The 23,293-nt window shown below is 42.0% G+C and overlaps 1 protein-coding gene across 2 annotated transcripts in view; it reads left to right on the top strand.

Annotated features, from left to right (window-relative positions):
- The window catches only part of LOC127003207 (geranylgeranyl transferase type-1 subunit beta-like), a 59,271-nt gene that overhangs the window by 5,682 nt on the left and 30,296 nt on the right, over positions 1-23,293 (top strand). For both annotated transcript variants that reach the window (XM_050869581.1, XM_050869582.1), the window contains exon 2: positions 12,978-13,108. In XM_050869581.1, coding sequence (XP_050725538.1) covers positions 12,978-13,108 — 131 coding nt within the window. The remainder of the gene's footprint in view (positions 1-12,977; positions 13,109-23,293) is intronic.

Raw genomic sequence — 23,293 nt, 5'->3', positions numbered from 1 at the left:
TATTTAAGTAAGTAGCGGATGGCCGATAACCTGATTTTGTTATCAGTGATAACTTATCGCAATAACGCCCAGCTATGTTCCCGCCTTCATCCTTAAAACCTTTGCCCCCATCCTTCAGGCCATATTCACCCAATCACTATCATCCACCTCATTACCTTCTGACTGGCTTTTGGCAAACATTAATCCTTTATTCAAGACAGATGACTGGACTGACCCCGCCAATTGTCGCCCCATCTCACTAACATCGATTCCACATAAAATTTTCGAACACATAATACACAAACACATAATGAATCACCCTGACACAAACAACATCCTTACTAACTCACAACACGCCTTTCAACCTAAGCGCTCATGTGAATCGCAACTCATTACTACATATCACGACATTACGAGGCTACTTGACCGACATGACATTAAACAAGTTGACACTATTGTTTTAGATTTTGCCAAAGCCTTCAACAAAGTCCCGCACAAAAGACTGACATTAAAGTTGAAATACTATGGTATTTCAGGACCTATTCTTCACTGGATCACTGCATTTCTTACTAACAGGACTCAACGTGTTCTTCGTAGGATCTTCATCTGACACTGTCACTGTTTCTTCAGGTGTCCCACAAGGCACCGTTCTAGGCCCCCTTCTTTTCCTCCTGTACATTAACGATCTTCCACTGTCAACGCCTAACTCTTCCACTAGACTATATGCTGACGATAGTTTACTGTTTAAAGCAGTAAAGACTACTGACGACTGCAGACTACTACAAAACGACTTGGACGCCCTTGAGCGGTGGGAGCGCACCTGGCAGATGCACTTCCGACCAGATAAGTGCTCTTCCGTAGGGGAATGGCTGGCTCTCGAGAGAGACCTGCAGCAGACCAAGAGTGTGTGTGTGTGTTTACCTAGTTGTAAATACACACACACACACACACACACACACACACACACACACACCGTGCTCTTCCGTAGGGGAATGGCTGGCTGTCTCGAGAGAGACCCGCAGCAGACCAAGAGGTGAATTACACACAGAAGGGGAAATGAGAAGGGAGTGGCAGAAGGGAGAGTCAGGTCAGGGCTTTGGTCAGGACCTGACCTGCCTCACTTCTGCCCCTCCCTCCACACACCCTTCCCATTTGCCCTTCTCTGTGTGTGTGTGTGCGTCCGTCCGTCCGTCCGTCCGTGCAAGTGTGTATGTGTGTGTGTGTGTGTATTTACCTAGTTGTGAAATACAGAAAAAGAGCCGTACTAGGCTCGTGCTGTCTCGTCTCCACAACGCTTATTATCCAGTTTGGCTTTAAATTCATGAATCGTTTTTGCACACACAGTCTCCTCGTCAAGTCCGTTCCATGTTGTTATGCTTCTGTATGGAAAACTGTATTTCTTGATGTCTCCTACAGTCGCTCTTCTTCAATTTCTTACCATTGCCTCTTGTCACACTTCTGTCACATGCCACTAGGTCTTCCCTATCCAATTTCTCCAATCCCTCTTGTATCCTGTACAGTGTACAATGCTATTAGGTCCCCTCTCTCTCTTCTTCTCTCCAGTGCTATTAGTCCCAATTTCTCCAGTCTTTCTTCATAAGTATGTTCTCTCAGAGTTTCCGGTAATTTAGTCGCTGCTCTTTGTATTCTTTCCAACTTTCTAATTTCTTTCTTCAATCTAGGTGACTAATTCTACATATTTCAGTCTTGGAGGTATCATCGATGTTATTAGTTTCTTCACCATTTCTTCATCTAGATATGTAAATGCAGCTTTTATGTTTCTAATAAGATTGTATGTTTCCCCAGTTATCCGGTCTATATGTTTTCCAAAGGATAACTTGTCTGTTATGATCACTCCCAGATCTTTTTCTTCAGTTTTTTCATGATTCTTTCATTACTCAGAGAGTAGTTCCCTGATATTCGTCTACTACTCTTACCAAACTCCATCACGCTACACTTCTCTGTATTGAATGTCATTTCCCATTTGTTTGACCATTCGCTTATTCTATCGAGATCTTGGCTCAGGGCTACACAGTCTTCCTCATTAGCCACCTTCCTCATTATTTTAGCATCATCAGCAAACAAATTCATATAGCTTGTCACCCCTTCTGTCATGTCATTAATATAAATTACAAACATAATCAGAGCCAACACTGATCCTTGGGGGACTCCTTTAGTCATTTCCATCCAGCTTGATTTATTGTTCCTAATTACTGTTCTCATTTCTCTCTTCGTCAAAAAGTCCATAATCCAATCCAATATTGAACCACCCAGACCTCCAACATGATTAAGCATCCATATTAATCACTTGTGTGGTACTTTATCAAATGCCTTCTTTAAGTCTAGATACATACAATCTGCCCAGCCGTCCCTTTCCTGTATTATATCAATTACTCTTGAATAGAAACTGATCAGATTAGTTACACAAGACCATCCTCCTCTGAATCCGAATTGGCTATTTGTTAATATACTGTTTTCTTCTAAATACTCCACCCATCTGTTTTTTATAATTTTCTCACACATCTTTGCTACTACACTTGTTAATGACACTGGCCTATAGTTCAATGGGTCTTCCTTACTTCCTCCTTTATGTATTGGGACGATGTTAGCCCTATTCCAGTCTCTTGGTACCTTCCCTTGTGCTAGTGAGACATTAATCAAGTTGCTCAACTTATCAGCTATTTGCTGGTTACACTCTTTTAGCACCCAATTTGATATACCATCCGGTCCTGCTGATTTCCTCGCATCCAATTCTTCCAATAATTTTCTAACTTCATCTTCTGATGTTTGTATTCTCTCCAGACTCACTCTATTCCCCGGCACTGCATCTACACCTTCAAACTCACTCTCCCTTGTGAACACTGTTTGAAAACAATTAATCATCACTTCTACTATTTCACTTATACTATCTAAAGTTTAACCATTAACTTTAACTTTCTGAATCTCATCTCTATTTTTCAACTTTCCATTTATGAACTTATAAAACAGTTTTGGCTGGTCTTTGCACTTATCTGACTGACATTAAAATTGAAATACTATGGTATTTCTGGACTTATTCTTCACTGGATCACTGCATTTCTTACTAACCGGACCCAACGTGTTCTTCTTTGATGGATCTTCATCTGACACTGTCCCTGTTTCTTCAGGTGTCCCACAAGGCACCGTTCTAGGCCCCCTTCTTTTCCTCCTGTACATTAATGATCTTCCACTGTCAACGCCTAACTCTTCCACTAGACTATTTGCCGACGATAGTTTACTGTTTAGAGCAGTAAGGACTAGTGACGACTGCAGACTACTACAAAACGACTTGGACGCCCTTGAGCGGTGGGAGCGCACCTGGCAGATGCACTTCCGACCAGATAAATGCGAACTATTAAGATTCACCAGAGCTCATAACCACATCCATCACACTTACACCCTCCATAATTCAGATTTAGAATCAGTTCACACACACAAGTACCTTGGTATCCATCTCTCAACTAACTTGAAATTCAACACTCACATAGACCATATCAGTGCCACAGCCAACAGAACACTAGGGTTCCTGAGAAGGAATTTACATAACTGCACACCTGACATTAAACACATAGCTTATAACACACTTGTGAGACCAACACTGAAATACTGCTCCACGGTGTGGGATCCTCTCACACACAGAAACATTGATAGGTTAGAACAAATCAACACCAAGGCGGCTAGGCTCATTACAAACAATGACACTCGAACGCCTGACATCACACCACGGATCAAACAACAGATAAACGTGGAACATCTTCACATACGCAGACAAGCACACAGACTTACACTTATGTACAAAATCACAAACACTCACATTGACATTGACCCACAAACATACCTACACAACGCAAACAGTCAACGTACTCGTAACACACACATCCGTAAATACCAAACATATCACACTAACACTGACGCATACAAGCACTCATACTTTCCACGCACCATACATGACTGGAACAGCCTCCCTCAACAGATTTTAGACTGCGGTACAATAGACTCATTCAGAAAACAAATACACACTCACTTGTCACCACAACACACCAACACTAACAATTACACTTGATTCACTTCCCTCCCCTGCACACCCGGCTCCCCCGTCCCCCCAACAGCCAACACAAATATGCGTGTTATGCACCTGTACGGGTGCCCTGCGCATTATTCGTCCAGATCCAGATCTACAATATTTTTTTCAAAATTCCTTTTTTCTTCTCTTCTAACTTTGACATAAGCATTCCTCTTCCTTTTGTACTCATTCCATAGATCCATCCTCCTATTTTTTCTACATTTGTTCCATGCCTTCTCCTTATCCTGCTTGGCATTTACACACTTTCTATTATACCACTTTTCTTTTGATTTCTGGCCTTCTTTCATCCTTGGTACCCCCTTTTCCACCCCTTCGTTGTAAATTCGTAGAAAGATAGCCCATTTTCCCTCCACATTTTCAGCCTCAAAAAAAGTATCCCATTGTGCTTCCTCAAAATGTTTCCCAAGTTGTGCAAAATTTGCCTTATTAAAGTTAAACCATTCTTTCCTGTAGTCCTCATTCCTGATTATTTTACCTCCTTCTCGTAATATGTACTTGATAAGTACGTGATCGCTCTTCCCTATAGGGCACTTGTAGTTCATCTCCTCTATGATATCTGGCTCCCTGGTGATTATCAAGTCCAATCTAGATGGTTCGTCTTCTCCTCTGAATCTTGTATTTGCCTCTACCCACTGTGTGAGGATGTTATCTATAACCAATTCCAAAACCTTGTTCCCCCATGAAGCTTCACTTCCTTCTGTCGACCAGTTTTCCTTACAATTAAAATCTCCCATTATCAGAATCTTATCCTTCTCCTCCAGCAACCTCCTTAGGCAATCCAATGTATCTTCCAGCTTGTACAATTCTTCTGTCCATGAATTGGTTTTTGGAGGGACATACACCACTACAATATTTCTGCATCCTCCCCTTTGCAGTCTTATTCCCACACTCAAGACCTCCGCTTCCCCTTCGCCATAGGTGACACCCTCCACTGTCCATTCTTTTTTCAACAATAGCATCACTCCTCCTCCTTGTTTATTTTCTCTATTTCATCCATACATTATATTTACCATCCCCTAAGTTAAATGCATCTATACTACCAGTCAATTTGGTTTCTGTAATCCCCATAACATCTGTTTTTTCCTTACTCAGGTAATCTCCTATTTCTAACATTGACGATATTAACCCGTTCACATTAGTGTATGCCACCTTCAAGCTGTCTCCTCTTCCCTTCTGTACCACTTCTTTAGGTCTATGTCTATCACTCTCCAGAAAACTTCTTTTTCTCCTCTTCTGACTTTGCTTCATTCTTTTCATTGGCTTGATTCTTCCAAGTCCCTTATCGTGTTCCTTTCCTCCACACTTCTGTCCTTTCTTACCCAGACTTTTTTGTAGGTCTCTGTTCTTGCTAACTTCTATGACTTTCCCACCACTTCTTCTGCAGCAGCTTGAGACCTAAATCTAATTTTTACTGGTTGTTGGGCTCCTTCTTCATACTTTCCAAGCCTGAATACTTCTTCGATCTCTCCCACCAGCTAATGACCTTCCTGAATTGCTTCAATTACTTGCTCCACTGCCTTCCTTTCTTTCTTTTCCCTTGTATGTCTGATTGGCATGTGCTCTTCATTAATGCCCACCTCACTATTTCTGTTTTTTCTTTTATCACCTTGATCACCTTTTCAGTTATAGCTTCATCCTTAGCCTTGACTTGCTCCTCCACAATTTTCTTAAAGCTAACATTCTCCTTTTCTTGTTCCTCCTTCCAGACTTTATGCGTTTCCTTTAATTCCTTGACTTTAACCTCTGTATCCTCTGTCTTCTTCTCATTCAATGTTACCTGTGTGTGTGTGTGTGTGTGTGTGTGCGCGTTCATATAATCTAATGAGGAAGGAGAAAGGGAGGAAGAGAGTGATAGAATGAGAGATAAGACTAAAGATAAGAGGGTGTGAGAAAGGAGGAAACAAGGGAAATGAGTGGAAGAAATGGAATGGGAAAAGAAGAGAGAGGTAGGGAGGGTCAGGTAAAGGTGAGGGAAAAGGGAGAGAGAAAGGGTGTGAGTGGGAGGGAAAGAGATTAAAAGAGAAAAACTGGGAGGGAGGGGAAAGGAAAAGAAGAGAGGTAGGGAGGGAGGGTCAGGCAAAGGTGAGGGAAAAGGGAGAGAGAAAGGGTGTAAGTGGGAGGGAAAGAGATTAAAAGAGAAAAACTGGGAGGGAGGGGAAAGGAAAAGAAGAAAGAAATGAGAAGGAAAGAGAAAAATATGGGGACAAAGAGGGAGAAGAAAGAAAGGAAGTGGGGGAGGAGTGACCCAGGGAAAAGCCTAATGGCGCAATAAGTCGCGACAGAAAAACAAAAAGACGGGTAGGTGACATAGGTGCTTATTTATGTGTGTTCCGACTTACGTTGATTTATATTGTTTTAATTTCTTAGGCTAGAAAATGCTGATTTTTTCGCAAGAAAATATTTCAAATGATAAATATATATAAATACCTATAAACCGCAAAATCCCGCGATATAGCGAAAAATCCGCAATAAGTGAACTGCGATATGGCGAGGGATTACTGTATACACAATTCCCAATACAATATTCATAATCTTACTCCTGAAAAAATTACAAAAGTTATCCGCTGAATCTTTATCACAGAAACCATCGGGAAGCATTCTTCTCAAAGTAGTACTGTTGAAAAGTTGATATAATTTGTTCATATCTGATCCTGCCTCAAGAATTTTTGTATGATAACAGTTTCTTTTAGAGATGTACCGATATCAAAATTTTGATCGATACCGATACCGATCCCCCAATATTTGACCGATACCGATACCTGTGCACTGATTTTTTTAAACAACAATTCCAGCAACTAAAGGGCAATATCAAATGTTAAGAAGAAAAAAAGACCCACTACTCGTTGTTCCACCATAGAAGGGAAGAAAAAAAAAGTAATCAGCGCTGGCCTGAAAAAAGGTGTTCATAGATTCATAGCCAGACGTGCTGACCACTGCAGCACGGAAGCGCATATTAACTCAATACAGTGTGGCGAGGCAGCAGTGCATGGTTAACCCAAGTGTTAACACCCACCCCTATGAGTTTCGACAAGGGGTGACGGGGGAGGCGCCTCGTGAGGTCTAGTTGACTCAGCTAGGTTAGCTTTACCTTAATTGCCATACATTTAGACAGCCCTGGCAGTGTGCCCTGTTGCGGGGCGACCGTCTGACTGACTGAGGCAGGGAAATGAGTCGAGTGGAGGGGCTCCGCCAATCCTGCGCTGAAGCTACTAAACTTGTATTGTACACGTCCACGGTACAAAGGCTATACTGTATACTAAGTATTATACACTTGTATTCAAAGTAATATGAATCTTAGCATTTCAAGTGATGAAAATTAAATCGCGGGAAATTCCAAACTATGTAGTACCATGATACTAGATAATTACACTTTTCCAATATTTTTTGAACAATATAGAAAATCCAATTTCTGTTGAACAAAATTACAACGAGTGATATGCGACATACAAAACTCCTTCAAGTATCGGTAGTATCGGCAGAAAATAAGCCGATACCGACACTCTTAAAATATGCCGATACCACCAATACCGATACATCGGTACAGGTAACTCTCGATTTACGCGAGTATTGTGTCCTTGAAGAGGTTGCCTAAATAAAAAAAAAGTAAATCAAACGAGGTAGGTTTCTATCAAAGTATAAATATTCACTTCATTCAGTGGAGAGAGAGAGAGAGAGAGAGAGAGAGAGAGAGAGAGAGAGAGAGAGAGAGAGAGAGAGAATATCCATATCACTGAGATATCCACTCAAGCACTCAGTCTCAGCCTCACTTGTGTGAGGAAGAAATGAGGGACACCATGAGCAACTGGCTAGTACAGTCATCCCCCGCCGTTCGCGGGTATTTCGTTCCCGGACTTCGGCGCGATGCGCGAAACCGCGAACGGCGGGACTATAACCCTATGGGAAAATATGCATTTGGGGAAGTCACCTCTGACACGTCATATAAAACATGTTTTTTTCGTTCCCAAAAGTAGCCCAATTTGCGATAAGTAGCCCAATCTGGCAACACTGCAGTGTGGCGGCGCGTGAATTTTTTTTTTTTTAGGATAATGTTGCTATGAGAAAATCTCGACCAATAGCAGTCGTCCCTGAGTGAGCTGCTGGCCAATAGGAAAGCATGACGTCACAGTCTAACCGTGACGTCACTCAGGAGCAACCTAAAGGCGGTGTCACACTAGCACTTTTTCTGTCAACTTTTTCCGTCGTTTTTCTGAAAATCGTCGATATCTTGGCTGCGGCCAGTCACACACAAACGGTGTTTCGTCTGAAACTTTCCGTCGGCACAGACCATGGGAATATAAACAAACATGGAGTCCACGCTGCGGCAAAGATACGCTGCTCTGAACCTAATATGTACTGTGTATTGTGAGACTTAGACAAGCTAAACAAGCCAAAAAGCGTGCATGGATGCGCTCATGGTTGGCTCGTCGGGAAAGAGAAAGTGTGTACCACAGGCTGTTAAAAGAGCTGAGTTTAGAGGATCATGAGACTCTGAAGAATTGGATCAGGTTGGACAAGAGCCAGTACCACAGACTTCTGGAGTTAGTGACACCTCTTATTGCCAGAAGTGACACCAGGATGAGGAAGGCTGTCACTGCAGGAGAGCGTTTGAGACAGGTTGAAGCCACGCGGAAAGTCTCGGTCTTGGTCTTGGAAATGTAAACAAAGGCGGAAATTTGCAGGCGGAAACGATCCTGATCGTCTGACAAATTCATGCGATAAGTTCATGCGGAACGATGAAAAATCGACGGAAATGGCATTAATCGACGGAAAAAGTGCTAGTGTGACACCGCCTTAACGTCCATTGCCCCGCCTCCCTCCTCTCTCCCTTCCCCCCTCCTCTCTGCCTCCCTCCCTCCCTCCTCTCTGCCTTCCTATTTAGCGTCAATGCATCCGCGTATACGCGAAACTGGGGCCGCGTATAAGCGGGGGGGGGGTCACAATTAGTTGACCGCGAATACGCGAAACCGCGATGGGTGAGACCGCGAACGGCGGGGGGGTGACTGTACTGGTACCGGTACCGAGCAGTCTGGTACCGGTACGTACCGTATAACTTGTACCATTAGTACCGGTACCTGCCCACCCCTATTGTTGAGTAATGTGGCAGCGTGAGTACTGTATTGTTGTTCAAGTGGTGCGCGGGAAGAACTGAGCTCAGCTGTGTGGCCGTGGCGCCGTGTGAGTCCAGTTGCGTGAGACATCTAATGTCCACTCCATAAGATATCGCATATAAGTGAAAAAACGTGTAAATTAAACATTTCTTTGGATTTTGGACCCCGCGTTATTTCAAAAACGCGTAAACCAAACTCGCGTAAATCGAGAGTTACCTGTACATCCCTAGTTTCTTTTACTCCTACTTATCAAGTCATTATAGTGATTTCTCACATTTTTATAATCCTCCCAGGCTTCAGCAGACCCCCTCATTTCTCCATTTACATTTCTTGCATTGTTTCTCTTTTTTCAGTGTCAAAATTTCACCATTAAACCAGGGAGATCCATCCTTGACAGTAATGACCTTCTCTAGGATCGGACACACATTGTTATATTGTGTCTTAATCACCTGATTATAAATGTCAGTAAGACAATTCACACAATTTTATTTAAATAACAAATCATTGTGAACACACTCTCCAGTCATATCTTCGTAAAAATTCTGACTAATTTCACTGATAAACATAACAGCAGAGAAACCCACCTTATTCCTAAAATGAATTTTCTTAGTTACCTTACATATTGGCAGTAATAATTTAAATGTTATAAGCTTGTGAACTGGGAAAATGGTAAATTCATGTTCAATCGATTGGGGGTTGATTGGTAGGAGGTGGAAGAGAGAGAGAGAGAGAGAGAGAGAGAGTGGGAATTATGGTAAAATGATGTTTCTGTAAGTCTTGAAACAAACAAATTGGAAATAACTAGTGTCAAAGGAGGTGGAGGCAGTGGGAAGGCAGGGGAGAGGGAGTAAAGCTTAAGTGAGCTGGAGAAAGATCAAAGTTCTGAAAAATTAAACGGTAAACTATAGTAGCTTTCTTATTAACTGTAGGAGTCTCTTCTCTATCTTCTTTGTATTCTTTCTTTTTTTTTTCTTTTTAGTTTTACACACACACACACACACACACACACACACACTAGCAGTGAGTAGGTACGCGACGTCAGGCAAGGAGTTGTGACCTCGTTGTCGCGGTGTGTTGTGTGTGAGTGGTCTTAGTCCTACCCAAAGATCGGTACTACGAGCTCTGTGCTCTTCCGTAGGGGAATGGCTGGCTGTCTCGAGAGAGACCCGCAGCAGACCAAGAGGTGAATTACACACACACACACACACACACACACAAACAAACAAACAAACAAACAGACATATCAAGAATGAGGTACAGTCGGCTATAGAGAGTAGTGTCACACTGTCCAGTAAGTTTCGTTCAGAAAGCGACATCTGGCAACCCCTCCACGCGACATGAAAATTATTACATACTATCGAAATCGTACTGTTGTGGTGATCGGTGGTCACAGGTGCACTCTCCATAATTTTATGATAGATATTTATCAAAAGTGCCCGTCGCTAACGCTTAATAAATATTTTTTCTTTAGGCTCTGTCGCTACATTTTAACATGAGCTTTTAGTTTTGGTCAAATTTAGTCAATAGCAATTCTAAGTTGTATATCAAACTATGATACATATAGAAATATACTGCACTTATTAAGGGAGACTGTTATGCCTTTTAACTTAAAAAATAAATCCCTGACAGCCGAGACCTTGTTCTTTATTAAAACAATTATACGTAATGATAGGCTATAAACGTTCACATGATGGCATCGTCGACCACGGGCTTTTCCGCGCTTGCACTCAACACAGACACACACACGTATTTATACTTAGAGATTACGTAATCTTCACGGAGAAATTATTTTAGATTTTTGATGATCTGAATTGTCTTTGAGGCTTTATAGTGACGGGAATTAAGGCTGCGAGTTAAACAAACCCTCAAGTCTATTTGCTGTTTGATGGTAAGGAGCTTAGTCACTGCCTGCCTCTGTGAAGGACAGCATTGCACACGGTATTTTCAAAGTTTAATAAGAAAAAGTGTTTCAGACTGTTCGTGATGTTTTACCTCGTCGTCATCATCATCATCATGTAGAAGACATTCATTATCACATTTCAAAATTGAATTCTTGTAGTCTGGTATATTTCTAACTACATCATAATATAATATAATATAATATTATACAATATTATAATTTCACGGTCACACACACACTGTACACACTGATACACATCACTAACATCACCAGTGAATGCGCCACCGTGGTATAGTTGCCAGATACCGCCACCAGGCTAAACATTCTGAAAACCATGACACTACTCTCTATCGTCGACTGTACATGTGTGTGTGTGTATGACAAAGATGGAAAATTCCATAGAGAGATAGAAGGGAATTACCTCTCTCCCTTTGCCAAAGGAAGAAAGGTTGGGGCTGTTAATGAGCACAATGGGGAAGAGAAGGGGCAGGGAAGGGAAATAGGGGGGAGTGAGGTGGCTATGAACAATGCATTGGTAAAAATTTGAAAGCACTGAGCCCAGCCCATCATTTTCCAGTAGCACTGTCCGTGATTGTACCACTGATTGTGGAGGTTGCAGCACATAGACAATCATAGCAATGGTGCAGCCCCCCCATAAATATTTTGTTATGTAAAATCTGATGCATAATTCAATTACTTATTAAATTTCCTGGAAGTTTCCTGATTTTTTTTTCTGAAATGTGAAGACCAGCCCCATGAAGAGAGTTTCTGAAATTGACAAGGCAGCAAAGCTTTATAGTATATATATATATATATATATATATATATATATATATATATATATATATAGATATATATATAGATATATAGATATATATATATATATATATATATACATATATATACATACATACAGGTAACTCGATTTACGCGAGTTTGGTTTACGCGTTTTTAAAATAACACGGGGTCCAAAATCCAAATAAATGTTTAATTATATGTTTTTTTCACTTATACGCAATATTTTATGGAGTGGCCACCAGATGTCTCACGCAACTGGACTCAAACGGCGCCATGGCCACACAGCAGAGCTCAGTTCTTCCCGTGCGCCACTTGAGCAACAATACAGTACCCACGCTGCCACGCTACTCAACAATAGGGGTGGGCAGGTACTGGTACCAGTACCAGTACTAACGGTACCAGCCATACGGTACATTACTGGTACCAGACTGCTCGGTACCGGTACCAATACTAGCCAGTCGCTCATGTTGTCCCTCATTTCTTCCTCACAAGAGTGAGGCTGAGACTGAGTGCCTGTGTGGATATCTTGGTGATATGGATACTCTCTCTCTCTCTCTCTCTCTCTCTCTCTCTCTCTCTCTCTCTCTCTCTCTCTCTCTCTCTCTCTCTCTCTCTCTCTGTCTCTCTCTCCACTGAATGAAGTGAATATTTATTTTTCGTTAGAAACCTACTTCTTGCTTGATTTACATTGTTTTTGATTTACTCGACCTCTTCAAGGACACAGTACTCGCATAAATCGAGTTACCTGTATATATATATATATATATATATATATATATATATATATATATATATATATATATATATATATATATATATATATATATATATATATATTGATGGTAGGCAAGTAGATTGTGTTTTATGCTTATCACATAACCTTATATCCTTTGCCTTTATCATATCATAACCCTCCTTCAGGCAAGCTGATATTGTTTTGATCAGTTACTGAAGTATATTAAGTTAAGAATAAGATATAGCATGGATAACAGTTGCTACTAGGTTTATGCATGTTATTTTCTCATGCTAAATTATAAAATAAAATTGCCCAGTTTTGGCCATTATTACTAAAATTTCATTTTTATCCCAGAATGGCTGTGCTGTACTTTGCACTCTCTGGGTTGGACCTCTTAGATGGCTTGTCAGAGCTGGACAATAAGGAAAGGCAACATATCATCAACTGGATCTACTCCCTTCAGATATTACCAGAAAATGACAAAGGTAATGTCGAATAACTCCTTCAGCAATTTCACTCTGAATATTTTTTACACCAACTTTGGTTCATGGAATGTCAACAGCTGGTGCCTGGGCTCAAACCGCGGGTGTCGACAATAGTTGACAAGGCATTTTTTGACTTAGCGCGCTGTCAAATTTATTTTGTTTATGCTGAAGTTGAGTAAGCATGTTGTTTTCTTTCAAACAATACCCAACCATGCTCTCTTGAATAATTATTGGTCTGTGTATTACTTGTGTAAGCTTTGAAATGATGTCCGCTAGACATCCCACCTCTTCTCACCTTCCAGTGAATTTCATCCACAAGATTGGGGCCCTTTGACCTCATACCCATCAAGGGCATCAAGAAGGCCTAGAAGTTAAGTTTTTTTAGGGTGTGGTTCACACAAACTGTATAAAAGTTATGCTTCTTATTACTAAATCATAGAAGGGAATTCCACTCGGGGTGGAAAACTGTCTATAAAAATGTGCTCTCAGTGATCCTACTTTAGTATTCCATACGCGCTTTACCAAAGATCATATAGTCTTCAACTTAACGTCAAAAAACAGTTAAGGGTATGGTACTTCATTCAGTTATGTGAGTTAAGTAGAAGTGAAGGTATGAAAGGTTGTAGTGAGGTATGTTTTTGCCTGAATCTGCCCGCGTGGGAGGACAGGCACAGCAAAATAAGCCCGCGCTTTAATGGTTAAAGCAAAGAAATGAAACACAACATAATGTAATGCTTGTTTACATGGCATCAGTTTAAATTTCCAGGGTGATATTTTTATGATATATTTTATTGTTCTATAGATTTTAGTAGTGTTGCCTTTAATTTTGCAACAATCAAATGCCCTGTGTCCAGTGGTGGGCATGGTTCCGCTGATCCGCTAATAAGTGAAGCTAACTTTTTTGTTAGCTGATTAGCGTTTTTGCTAACTTTGGAAACAGTTAGCGGACCAATTAGCTTTCGCTAAGTGTAGTTCCTCCTCTGCTAACTTAAGTTCACAAAAAAATTCATACAGGTTTGGTCTTGTCCATTGTGGGCTGACACAACACCAGCTGAGCCACTTGGCACAATAATTCAAGGGCTTCTACTTTTGGGTAAATCACGCCTTAAAGCAGCGTAATTGGACAATTATTAGGGAAACTTTTTGGTATTTTAGGGTAATGAATCTTTCATTTCCAACTCTTTGAACTCAGGATTTAAAAAAAGAATTCAATATTTTCCACCTAACAAGAAATAAACTTAAAATAATAAAAATAAAAGTGTCAGTTATGGATAAAAGTTAAAAATGTGTAAATATGCGGGAAATCTTGGGTAAAATATACGAATTTAGGATAAACCGGAGGCTTCATTCTCTTCTTGTTGTTTCTTGTTGGGCTCTTTGCTCAGTTCAGCTGTGACATTGTCACAGTGTACAGTACCCTTTCGAGTTTCGCGATATCCAAGTTTCGCGATCCTCGAGTTTCGTGTTTAGCCCCAAATTCTTACCCTCCCGAGTTTCACGTATTATCACCCCAAGTTTCGCGCTGCTGTGACATGTATGGGTCACGCCTAACTCGAAAGGGTACTGTAGTTGCATTCATTATTGCCTTGGCTATCATTATCGACGTCATGAAAGGTGATCAGAGTGAGGACGTTTTTGTTCCGCCTGGGGATGCTGACCCTGTTAAGGGGGGCGACTATGGGGGGGTCCTCCTGCGCATATGGTACGTCCAATAGCTTTGAAATATTAGTATGTTGTTTGTAGGTGTAAAGGTATGATATTCTGTGAATTTCATTAAATTCGGGTGAAGTTTTGGAGAGACTCAAACAAAGCGTATTTTTTCTTTTTTTTTGTTTCACAGACTTTATTTTTCAGTTAATCTCTTTGAAAAAAATACCATTGAAACTTTGTTTACCTATCTACATTTTGTTGGAAGTAACTTTTTGATTTTTTGTTTTGTCTTTGAAGAAAAAAAGTACAATTTTTTGTCACTTATTATTTTCTCCACTCTATGTCCCGTTTTCTTTTGACATTATTGAAAATCTATTCTCAACAAAAAAATTGCCCTTTAGCCCTTAGAGTAAGAGTGGCAATATATATCTCTGAATGCTGTGCACGGGGAAAATTTAGGCATTTAAAAGAGGTGGAAATGGTGTCTTTCTTCTTTGCAATAATTGTATATTCATCTAGTGTATGGTGGTGTAATAAAACTTCTCTCCTAATAATAATAAAAAAGTTATGACAGCCGAAAATATTGCACATTTTCTCGTGGCCGTGACGCGTCGCGTGGAAGCACCCCACACACACACTCTCTCTCTCTCTCTCTCTCTCTCTCTCTCTCCTTGCCCCTCCCTCCTCTGTCAATGTCACTACCATAGCAGTCATCAAAGTCACTGTCATTTTAATTTGCCCACACTCTACTTCCGCCCGGAGCAGAGGAACTGCTTGACGTGTCACGAGACATGACAGATGTATTCCGAACAAAAGTGGAAAGTGATCTGTGGCCTTCGGTAGGCTGCGGGCTGGAGACGAATGAGAGTGTGCACGGATGCCAGATCCCTCCACCATTCTTCTGAGTCAAGAACTGGTGGTATATTTGAAACAGGGAGCATAGAGTGTGATGATTATATATATGATCCCTGTACGGGTGGGGCGTGTGGTAGTGCACTTATATATACGATCGCCATAATCTAAGGGTTAGTTGTTGTTTTAACTGATACCTAACAAAAGTCGATCAGACTTTTTACCGATTTCGTGAAATTTTTTCAAGTTTAAAAACTAATTTTCAAGATATTGGCTCCTAAAGATTTTTTTCCATTTCATTCCTCTCTTGCCATTTGTATTTATTTGATTGGCATGAAATTTTCACATATTATTGTGTATACCTTGTTGACTTACTGGAGAATGATAAGGCATCTGATCCCGTAGGCGGGAGTGCCTTGCTTCTGTGCTACTTTCTTGCTTGTTTTCTGAGGCTTGGCCACTCCATAAGCCCTCTTGAAGTTGGTGACTCTTTTTTTGGTTGCCTTGTGCTTGTACAGCATTTGTAAGGACTTTTTTTGGCTGGAGAGGAGAGAAAAGTACGACGTGCTCTCCCCGTCTGTGTCTCGCTTGGCACTGGCACAGTGGCGCCTCTCTTCCTCCCCTGCCTCTCCGCACGAAAAAGAGAGGATGACAGATGACAAAATTTACAGAGAAATATAATGTTCTAATGCAATTTTTGCATATATACGAATGATACCGCATGTGTTGACGTACGCGGAAGCAAAAGTCCCCCCAGGGGGGAGGGGTTTTAATTTTACGAAAACAAACCTCACCACATGGCAATTTAGGTTTTCCCGGCCACACTGAGCGAAAAACATGTACTTGTCCGATTCTAAATATATTCATCAAAAAATACCCCGTAGTCGCCCCCCTTGAGGAGCTGGCAGCAGCTGTGGGTGAGGCAGAGGACACTCAAGCTGATGGCTAGGCATCCCAGAAATTCCAGAAACTGTGGCCCCTCTTGGAGAAGTACTTTGTCCTTCAATCAAGAGATATGACGAATGCCAATGTCTTGTACTTCCGGTGTGTCATGTGCCAACCCAAGGAGACCATCATCAGACAGACAGGGTTTCAGAGCCAAAATACTAAACCAAAGCTAAATCCATATAAAAAAGATAGCGGTTAGTGTTAGCTTCCACTAATTTTTTATCAGTTTAGTGGTTTAGTGTAAGTGAAGCTAACTTTTTAGTCAGTGGATTACCAGTTAGCAAAGCTAACTTTTCGGTTAGCAGTGCCCACCACTGCCTATGTCCCTCCAGGGATAACCTGCCAATGGTTATTGGGGCTTGGACCAAATGGCAATGGGTGGAAGGAATCTTTGTTTTTCCTTGGAAAAGGGAGGAGGAGGAAAAGGAAGAAACAACACCCCAGGGTTGCTTATGTGAATGTAAATGTAATGAATGAGGAATGGGAGAGGAGAGAAATACAGGTAACTCGATTTATGCGAGTTTGGTTTATGCATTTTTTGAAATAACACGGGGTCCAAAATCCAAATAAATGTTTAATATACACGTTTTTTTCACTTATACGTGATATTTTATGGAGTGGCCACTAGATGTCTCACGCAACTGGACTCACACGGCGCCGCGGCCACACAGCTGAGTTCAGTTCTTCCCGCGCACCACTTGAACAACAATACAGTACCCACGCTGCCACGCTACTCAACAATAGGGGTGCGCAGGTACCGGTACCAGTACCGGTACTAATGGTACCAGCTATGTACCATACCGGTACCAGACTGCTCGGTACCGGTACCAATACTAGCCAGTCGCTCATGGTGTCTCTCATTTCTTCCTCACACGAGTGAGGCTGAGATTGAGTGCCTGAGTGGATATCTCGGTGATATGGATATTCTCTCTCTCTCTCTCTCTCCACTGAATGAATATTTATTTTTTGATAGAAACCTACCTCTTGTTTGATTTACATTGTTTTTGATTTACGTGACGTCTTCAAGGACACAATACTCGCGTAAATCGAGAGTTACCTGTAATGGAATCTTTGGAAAGAGGAAAGGTTGACATTTTCATTATTTGTGAAACATACCTGAAAGGGTGTGGAGTATGAAAATATAGAAGTTCATGGCAGCAGGTTGTGGTAGAAATTGAAAAGAGGAATGGTATATGCAGGAATTGAGAATGAAAGAGGGAAGAATAGGTGTGCAGTATCATTCTCTGAAAGAGAATGGATGGGAGAGGATAGGCATGGCTTTAATGGTTGTGTGCATATTTACTTGGTTGTAGTAAACGTATAGGATTTGAGCTAAGTCTCCATAACTGCTTTTGTCCAACTATGCTTTGAATTTGTGGATGTTCTTAGCTCGAATTATCGCCTATACTCTATCTGTTTGTAGCTTGCAGCTAGATCCTAGGCTGCTGTTGTAAACTCGCTGCTGACTGGACAGCGGCCTGAGGCAGCCTTCTCCCACACATCATAAGAAACAGACCTCTCCACACTACAAGTTTTACTTTTATGCTCTGTAGCTCACTCATGTCACATAATACTTCTTTAGTTTCTTCATCATTGGACAGGAGAATGATTGTAGATTACAACTGTGTTACAAAAACAGCTCAAATTGATGAAAAGTGAATGAAATAATACGAGTTGAAGTCAAAGATGGGGTTATAATTGTTTATACCACTTTTTATTCCATGCCAAATTTTTCTTGGAATTATCAAGCTACTATAAAAACAAACAACACAATGAGATAAAGAAAGTTCATACCAATAATCTGGTGACTTGGCGGGGTGTTTGGTCAGCACCGCCATCTTGGCAAAACTTGGTAGCTCAATTGTGTAACATTGCATAATGTTGCATGGCTAAAGGTCATCTGATGGAAATGCTGAGGTCAGGTGAGTACATGAGGACAAAACTGGGCTCCTGGGGGAGGGTAGGAGATGTGGCAACGCTGCTATATCTGCGGTGGAACATTTGAATAATATTTTACTTTATTTTCAATGTAATTTTTAGCTTAACGACCAACTCTACTTACAATCGGCCTACCGGTCCTGATCCCCATCATAACTTCAGGACTAATTGTATATACAGTCATACCTATCTTTACGAGTGTTATTCATTCCGGAATTTTACTCGCAAACCAAGACTCATAAACCAAAACGAATTTCCACATTTAAATTAATGTGAGTTCCATTAATGCGTCCCATATCCCCTAAAAATATTAAAATAAAAATCATTTTACATGTTATTTTATACAGAATAAAAGTAATGGCAGGAGTAGGTATGAAGACACCTACCGAACGGGCTCAAGCCACTCCCGGTGAGGTATATATGGGAGGTGAGAAGGGAGCTGAAGCCCTCCAAAGACCATTCCATGTCCTCACTAACCGTTTCCCTATTGTCTCACCAACACCGGAGAGTAGTTCAGCATGCTCTCTAAAGACAGATCCTCTCTTTATCCACACCACACTACATTCACACAACATATACACCTTTTCCCAAAACTAAAATTTCAAAATGGCGCACCTACATCAAGCCTCGGAGTCCCCGCCTGGGGGGGGACCACAAATTCCCCCAGGGAGGACTCCCCTTCTGGCTACCGACCCGAGAGGTGTCTTGATAACTCCTCGAACCTCTTTCTTCTCAATTTCTGCAACATTCACGGTCTTCGCTCTAATTTTCATTCTGTGGAACATCATCTCTCCTCCTCGAAACCTCACCTTCTCTTCCTTACCGAAACACAGGTTTCTGAGGCTACTGACAGCAATCTCTACTCTGTTCCCTCCTACTATCTCTATCCTAAATTTGAATCCAAAGCTGGATGTTGCGCCTACGTGCGCAACGACATCACTTGCTCTTGTGCCCACGACCTTGACTCTTCTGAATTTTCTACCATCTGGCTAAGACTTCATTGTTATTCTATTACTAAATACATCTGTGCTGTTTATCTCTCACCTAACTCTACCAACTATGTAAAATTCTTTGACTATTTGAATTCTAAAGTGGAGCACATCTTTACCCACTCTCCCTTCGCTGAAATCTCCATCCTAGGAGATTTCAATGTTCACCACCAACTTTGGCTTTCATCCTCTCTCACTGACCATCCTGGTGAACAAGCCTACAACTCTGCTATCCTCAACGACCTAGAGCAGTTGGTCCAGCACCCTACATGCATTCCCGACCGTCTTGGAGACCGGCCCAACATTCTAGACCTCTTCCTTACCTCAAACCCTTCTGCTTATTCTGTCAAACTGTTCTCTCCGTTGGCCTCCTCCGATCACAATCTTATTTCTGCATCCTGTCCTATCGCTCCTGTACACCCTCTGGACCCACCGAAGAGGCGATGCTTCTGGCATTTTGCTTCAGCTCGGTGGGACGACCTGAGGATGTACTTTTCCGATTTCCCGTGGAATGATTATTGCTTCCAGGATAGAGACCCCTCTGTGTGTGCTCAGCGCATCACAGAGGTGATTGTCTCTGGAATGGAGGCATACATTCCTCGTTCTTTCTCTGCTACTCACGCACGCTAAAAAGCCTTGGTTTAATCACACTTGTTCTTGTGCTGTCAATGATAGAGAGGCAGCTCACAAAAGGTACCAGAGCCTTCAAACTAATGCTAATTATGAACTTTACATTTCTGCCCGAAATCATGCCAAATCTATTCTCCGACTAACCAAAAATTCTTTCATTAATAGAAAATGCCAAAACCTTGCTTTCTCTAACTCTTCCCATGACTTCTGGCATCTAGCCAAAAACATCTCCTCCAACTTCACTTCTTCATCTTTCCCTCCACTCCTCAGTCCTGATGGCAACACTGCCGTCTCATCTATCTCTAAGGCCGAACTCTTCTCTCAAACTTTTTCTAAAAACTCCACTCTGGACGATTCTGGGCATATTCCTCCTACTCCTTTATGCCTGTTATAAAGATTCTTCAAAATGATGTTTTCTATGCCCTCTCTGGCCTCAATCCTCAGAAGGCTTATGGACCTGATGGAGTGCCTCCTATTGTCCTTAAAAACTGTGCCTCCGTGCTGTCACCCTGCCTGGTCAAACTCTTTCGCCTCTGCCTGTCAACATCTACCTTTCCTTCTTGCTGGAAGTATGCCTTCATACAGCCTGTGCTTAAGAAGGGTGACCGCTCCAATCCCTCAAACTACCGTCCTAAAGCTTTACTTTCTTGTCTATCTAAAGCTTTTGAATCAATCCTTAACCGGAAGATTCAAAAGCACCTTTCCACTTCTGACCTTCTATCTGATCGCCAGTATGGGTTCCGCAAGGGGCGTTCTACTGGTGATCTCCTAGCCTTCTTAACTGACTCTTGGTCATCCTCTCTCAGCCGTTTCAGTGAAACCTTTGCTATTGCGCTGGACATATCAAAAGCTTTTGATAGGGTCTGGCACAAATCTTTGCTTTCCAAACTACCCTCCAACGGTTTCTATCCTCTCTGTACCTTTATCTCCAGTTTCCTTTCTGACCGTTCTATTTCTGCCGTGGTAGACGGTCACTATTCTTCCCCTAAATCTATTAACAGTGGTGTCCCACAGGGTTCTGTCCTATCTCCCACTCTTTTTCTGTTGTTCATTGATGATCTTCTTTCCAAAACGAACTGTCCTATCCATTCCTACGCCGATGATTCCACTCTGCATTACTCAACTTCTTTTAATAGAAGACCCACCCTACAGGAACTTAATGACTCAAGGCTGGAGGCTGCAGAACGCTTAGCCTCAGACCTTACTATTATTTCCGATTGGGGCAAGAGGAACCTGGTGTCCTTCAGCACCTCAAAAACACAGTTTCTCCACCTATCCACTCGACACAATCTTCCAAACAACTATCCCCTATTCTTTGACAACACCCAGCTATCACCTTCCTCAACACTAAACATCCTCGGCTGGGCGTTCTGTACCGTCTCCGCCAGTTCTTCTCCCCCGCACAGTTGCTGTTCATATACAGGGGCCTTGTCTGCCCTCGTATGGAGTATGCATCTCATGTGTGGGGGGGCTCCACTCACACAGCTCTTCTGAACAGAGTGGAGGCTAAGGCTCTTCGTCTCATCAGCTCTCCTCGTCATACTGATAGTCTTCTACCTCTTAAATTCCACCGCGATGTTGCCTCTCTTTCTATCTTCTATCGATATTTCCACGCTACTGCTCTTCTGAACTTGCTAACTGCATGCCTCCCCCCCTCCCGCTGCACTCGACTTTCTACTCATGCTCATCCCTATACTGTCCAAACCCCTTATGCAAGAGTTAACCAGCATCTTCACTCTTTCATCCCTCATGCTGGTAAACTCTAGAACAATCTTCCTTCATCTGTATTTCCTCCTGCCTGCGACTTGAACTCTTTCAAGAGGAGGGTATCAGGACATCTCTCCTCCCGTATTTGATCTTCCTTTCGGCCACCTCTTTTGTTTCTTTTTTAGGAGCAGCGAGTAGCGGGCTTTTTTTTTATTATTGTTTTCTTTTTTTGTGTGCCCTTGAGCTGCCCCCTTTGTTGTAAAAAAAAAAAAAAATCACTGACACATAGCTGTGATAAATAATATACAGTACCCTCTCGAGTTTCACGCTATCCAAGTTTCGCGATCCTTGAGTTTCGCAGCTAGTCCAAAATTCTTACCATCCCGACTTTCGCACATTATCACCCCAAGTTTCGTGCGTTTTCCTCCAAACATTGTGGCTATGGCAAGAGAGAGAGAGAGAGCGGGTCGTTTTGAAGCCACAGTTGAAGGCGGCTGCCTTACAATTGGCTGACAGTTCTGAAAACATGCTTATGATTCGCTGGGAGTCCGATGACTTCATTGCCGACGCTCACCCTATCAGCGGCTTCACTGTCTTAAGGCAGTGTCACAATGGCCGTTTTTGTCCAACTGTTGGGGCTACAGGCAACGCCTGTACGCTCAACCGGGAGCAAGTTCATGGTTATTCGTAAGCTGGTGTCACACAGGGCTTTTTTCTTCCCACTGCTTTGGCGCCAGCTAGGGCAACTGGCAACTCCAACTTTTCCGGGTGTGCATCACACACGGCCATGGTCGGTTGCCCATATCCACATCCACAACGTAAACAAAGCACTTGCCCTGTATCAACATGGCGTCGTCTGCTAAAGTAAGGGCTGTCGCGGCTTGTGCTGCCATTACCCAAGTTGTGGACTTGTTGCTGCAGTTAAATGGAAGGAAGAAACAGTTGTAGGTGTGTCATATCTGTGGTTCCTCCATGGTAGTTCTCATTGTCACCACTGCGTGTGCACGGCCAACCCACCCATCTTGACTCAACCACATAAACACATGGATCGAATAACAACACACACACACACACACACTAGACTCATTAGGAACCATTGCAGATGTTTCTGACAAACAGAAACGACTTCACCAATTCTTGAGTGTGTTACAACGTATTTGGTGAGTGGCTCACAAGAAATGAATATCTTCCTTATTAAAGCCCTTCATCCATTTATAAACCTCGATCATGTCTCCTCACACCCTTCGCCTTTCTAGAGAATGCAAGTTTAACTGTCTGAGTCTTTCCTTGTATGGCAAGTTTTTAACCCTTGAGTCATCTTAGTCATCCTCCTCTACACCGATTCTAACATTTTGATATCCATTCTGTAGTAAGGTGACCAGAACTGAACCGCATAATCAAGATGAAGTCTAATTAATGCTAAATATAGCTTAAGGAAGACTTCGGCGCTTCTGTTGCTTACGCTCCTTGA

Source organism: Eriocheir sinensis, chromosome 25, assembly GCF_024679095.1.
Source record: "Eriocheir sinensis breed Jianghai 21 chromosome 25, ASM2467909v1, whole genome shotgun sequence".
NCBI classification, from domain to species: domain Eukaryota; kingdom Metazoa; phylum Arthropoda; class Malacostraca; order Decapoda; family Varunidae; genus Eriocheir; species Eriocheir sinensis.
Note: the sequence above shows the minus strand (reverse complement) of the source record. Positions and strands in the feature narration are given on the sequence as shown.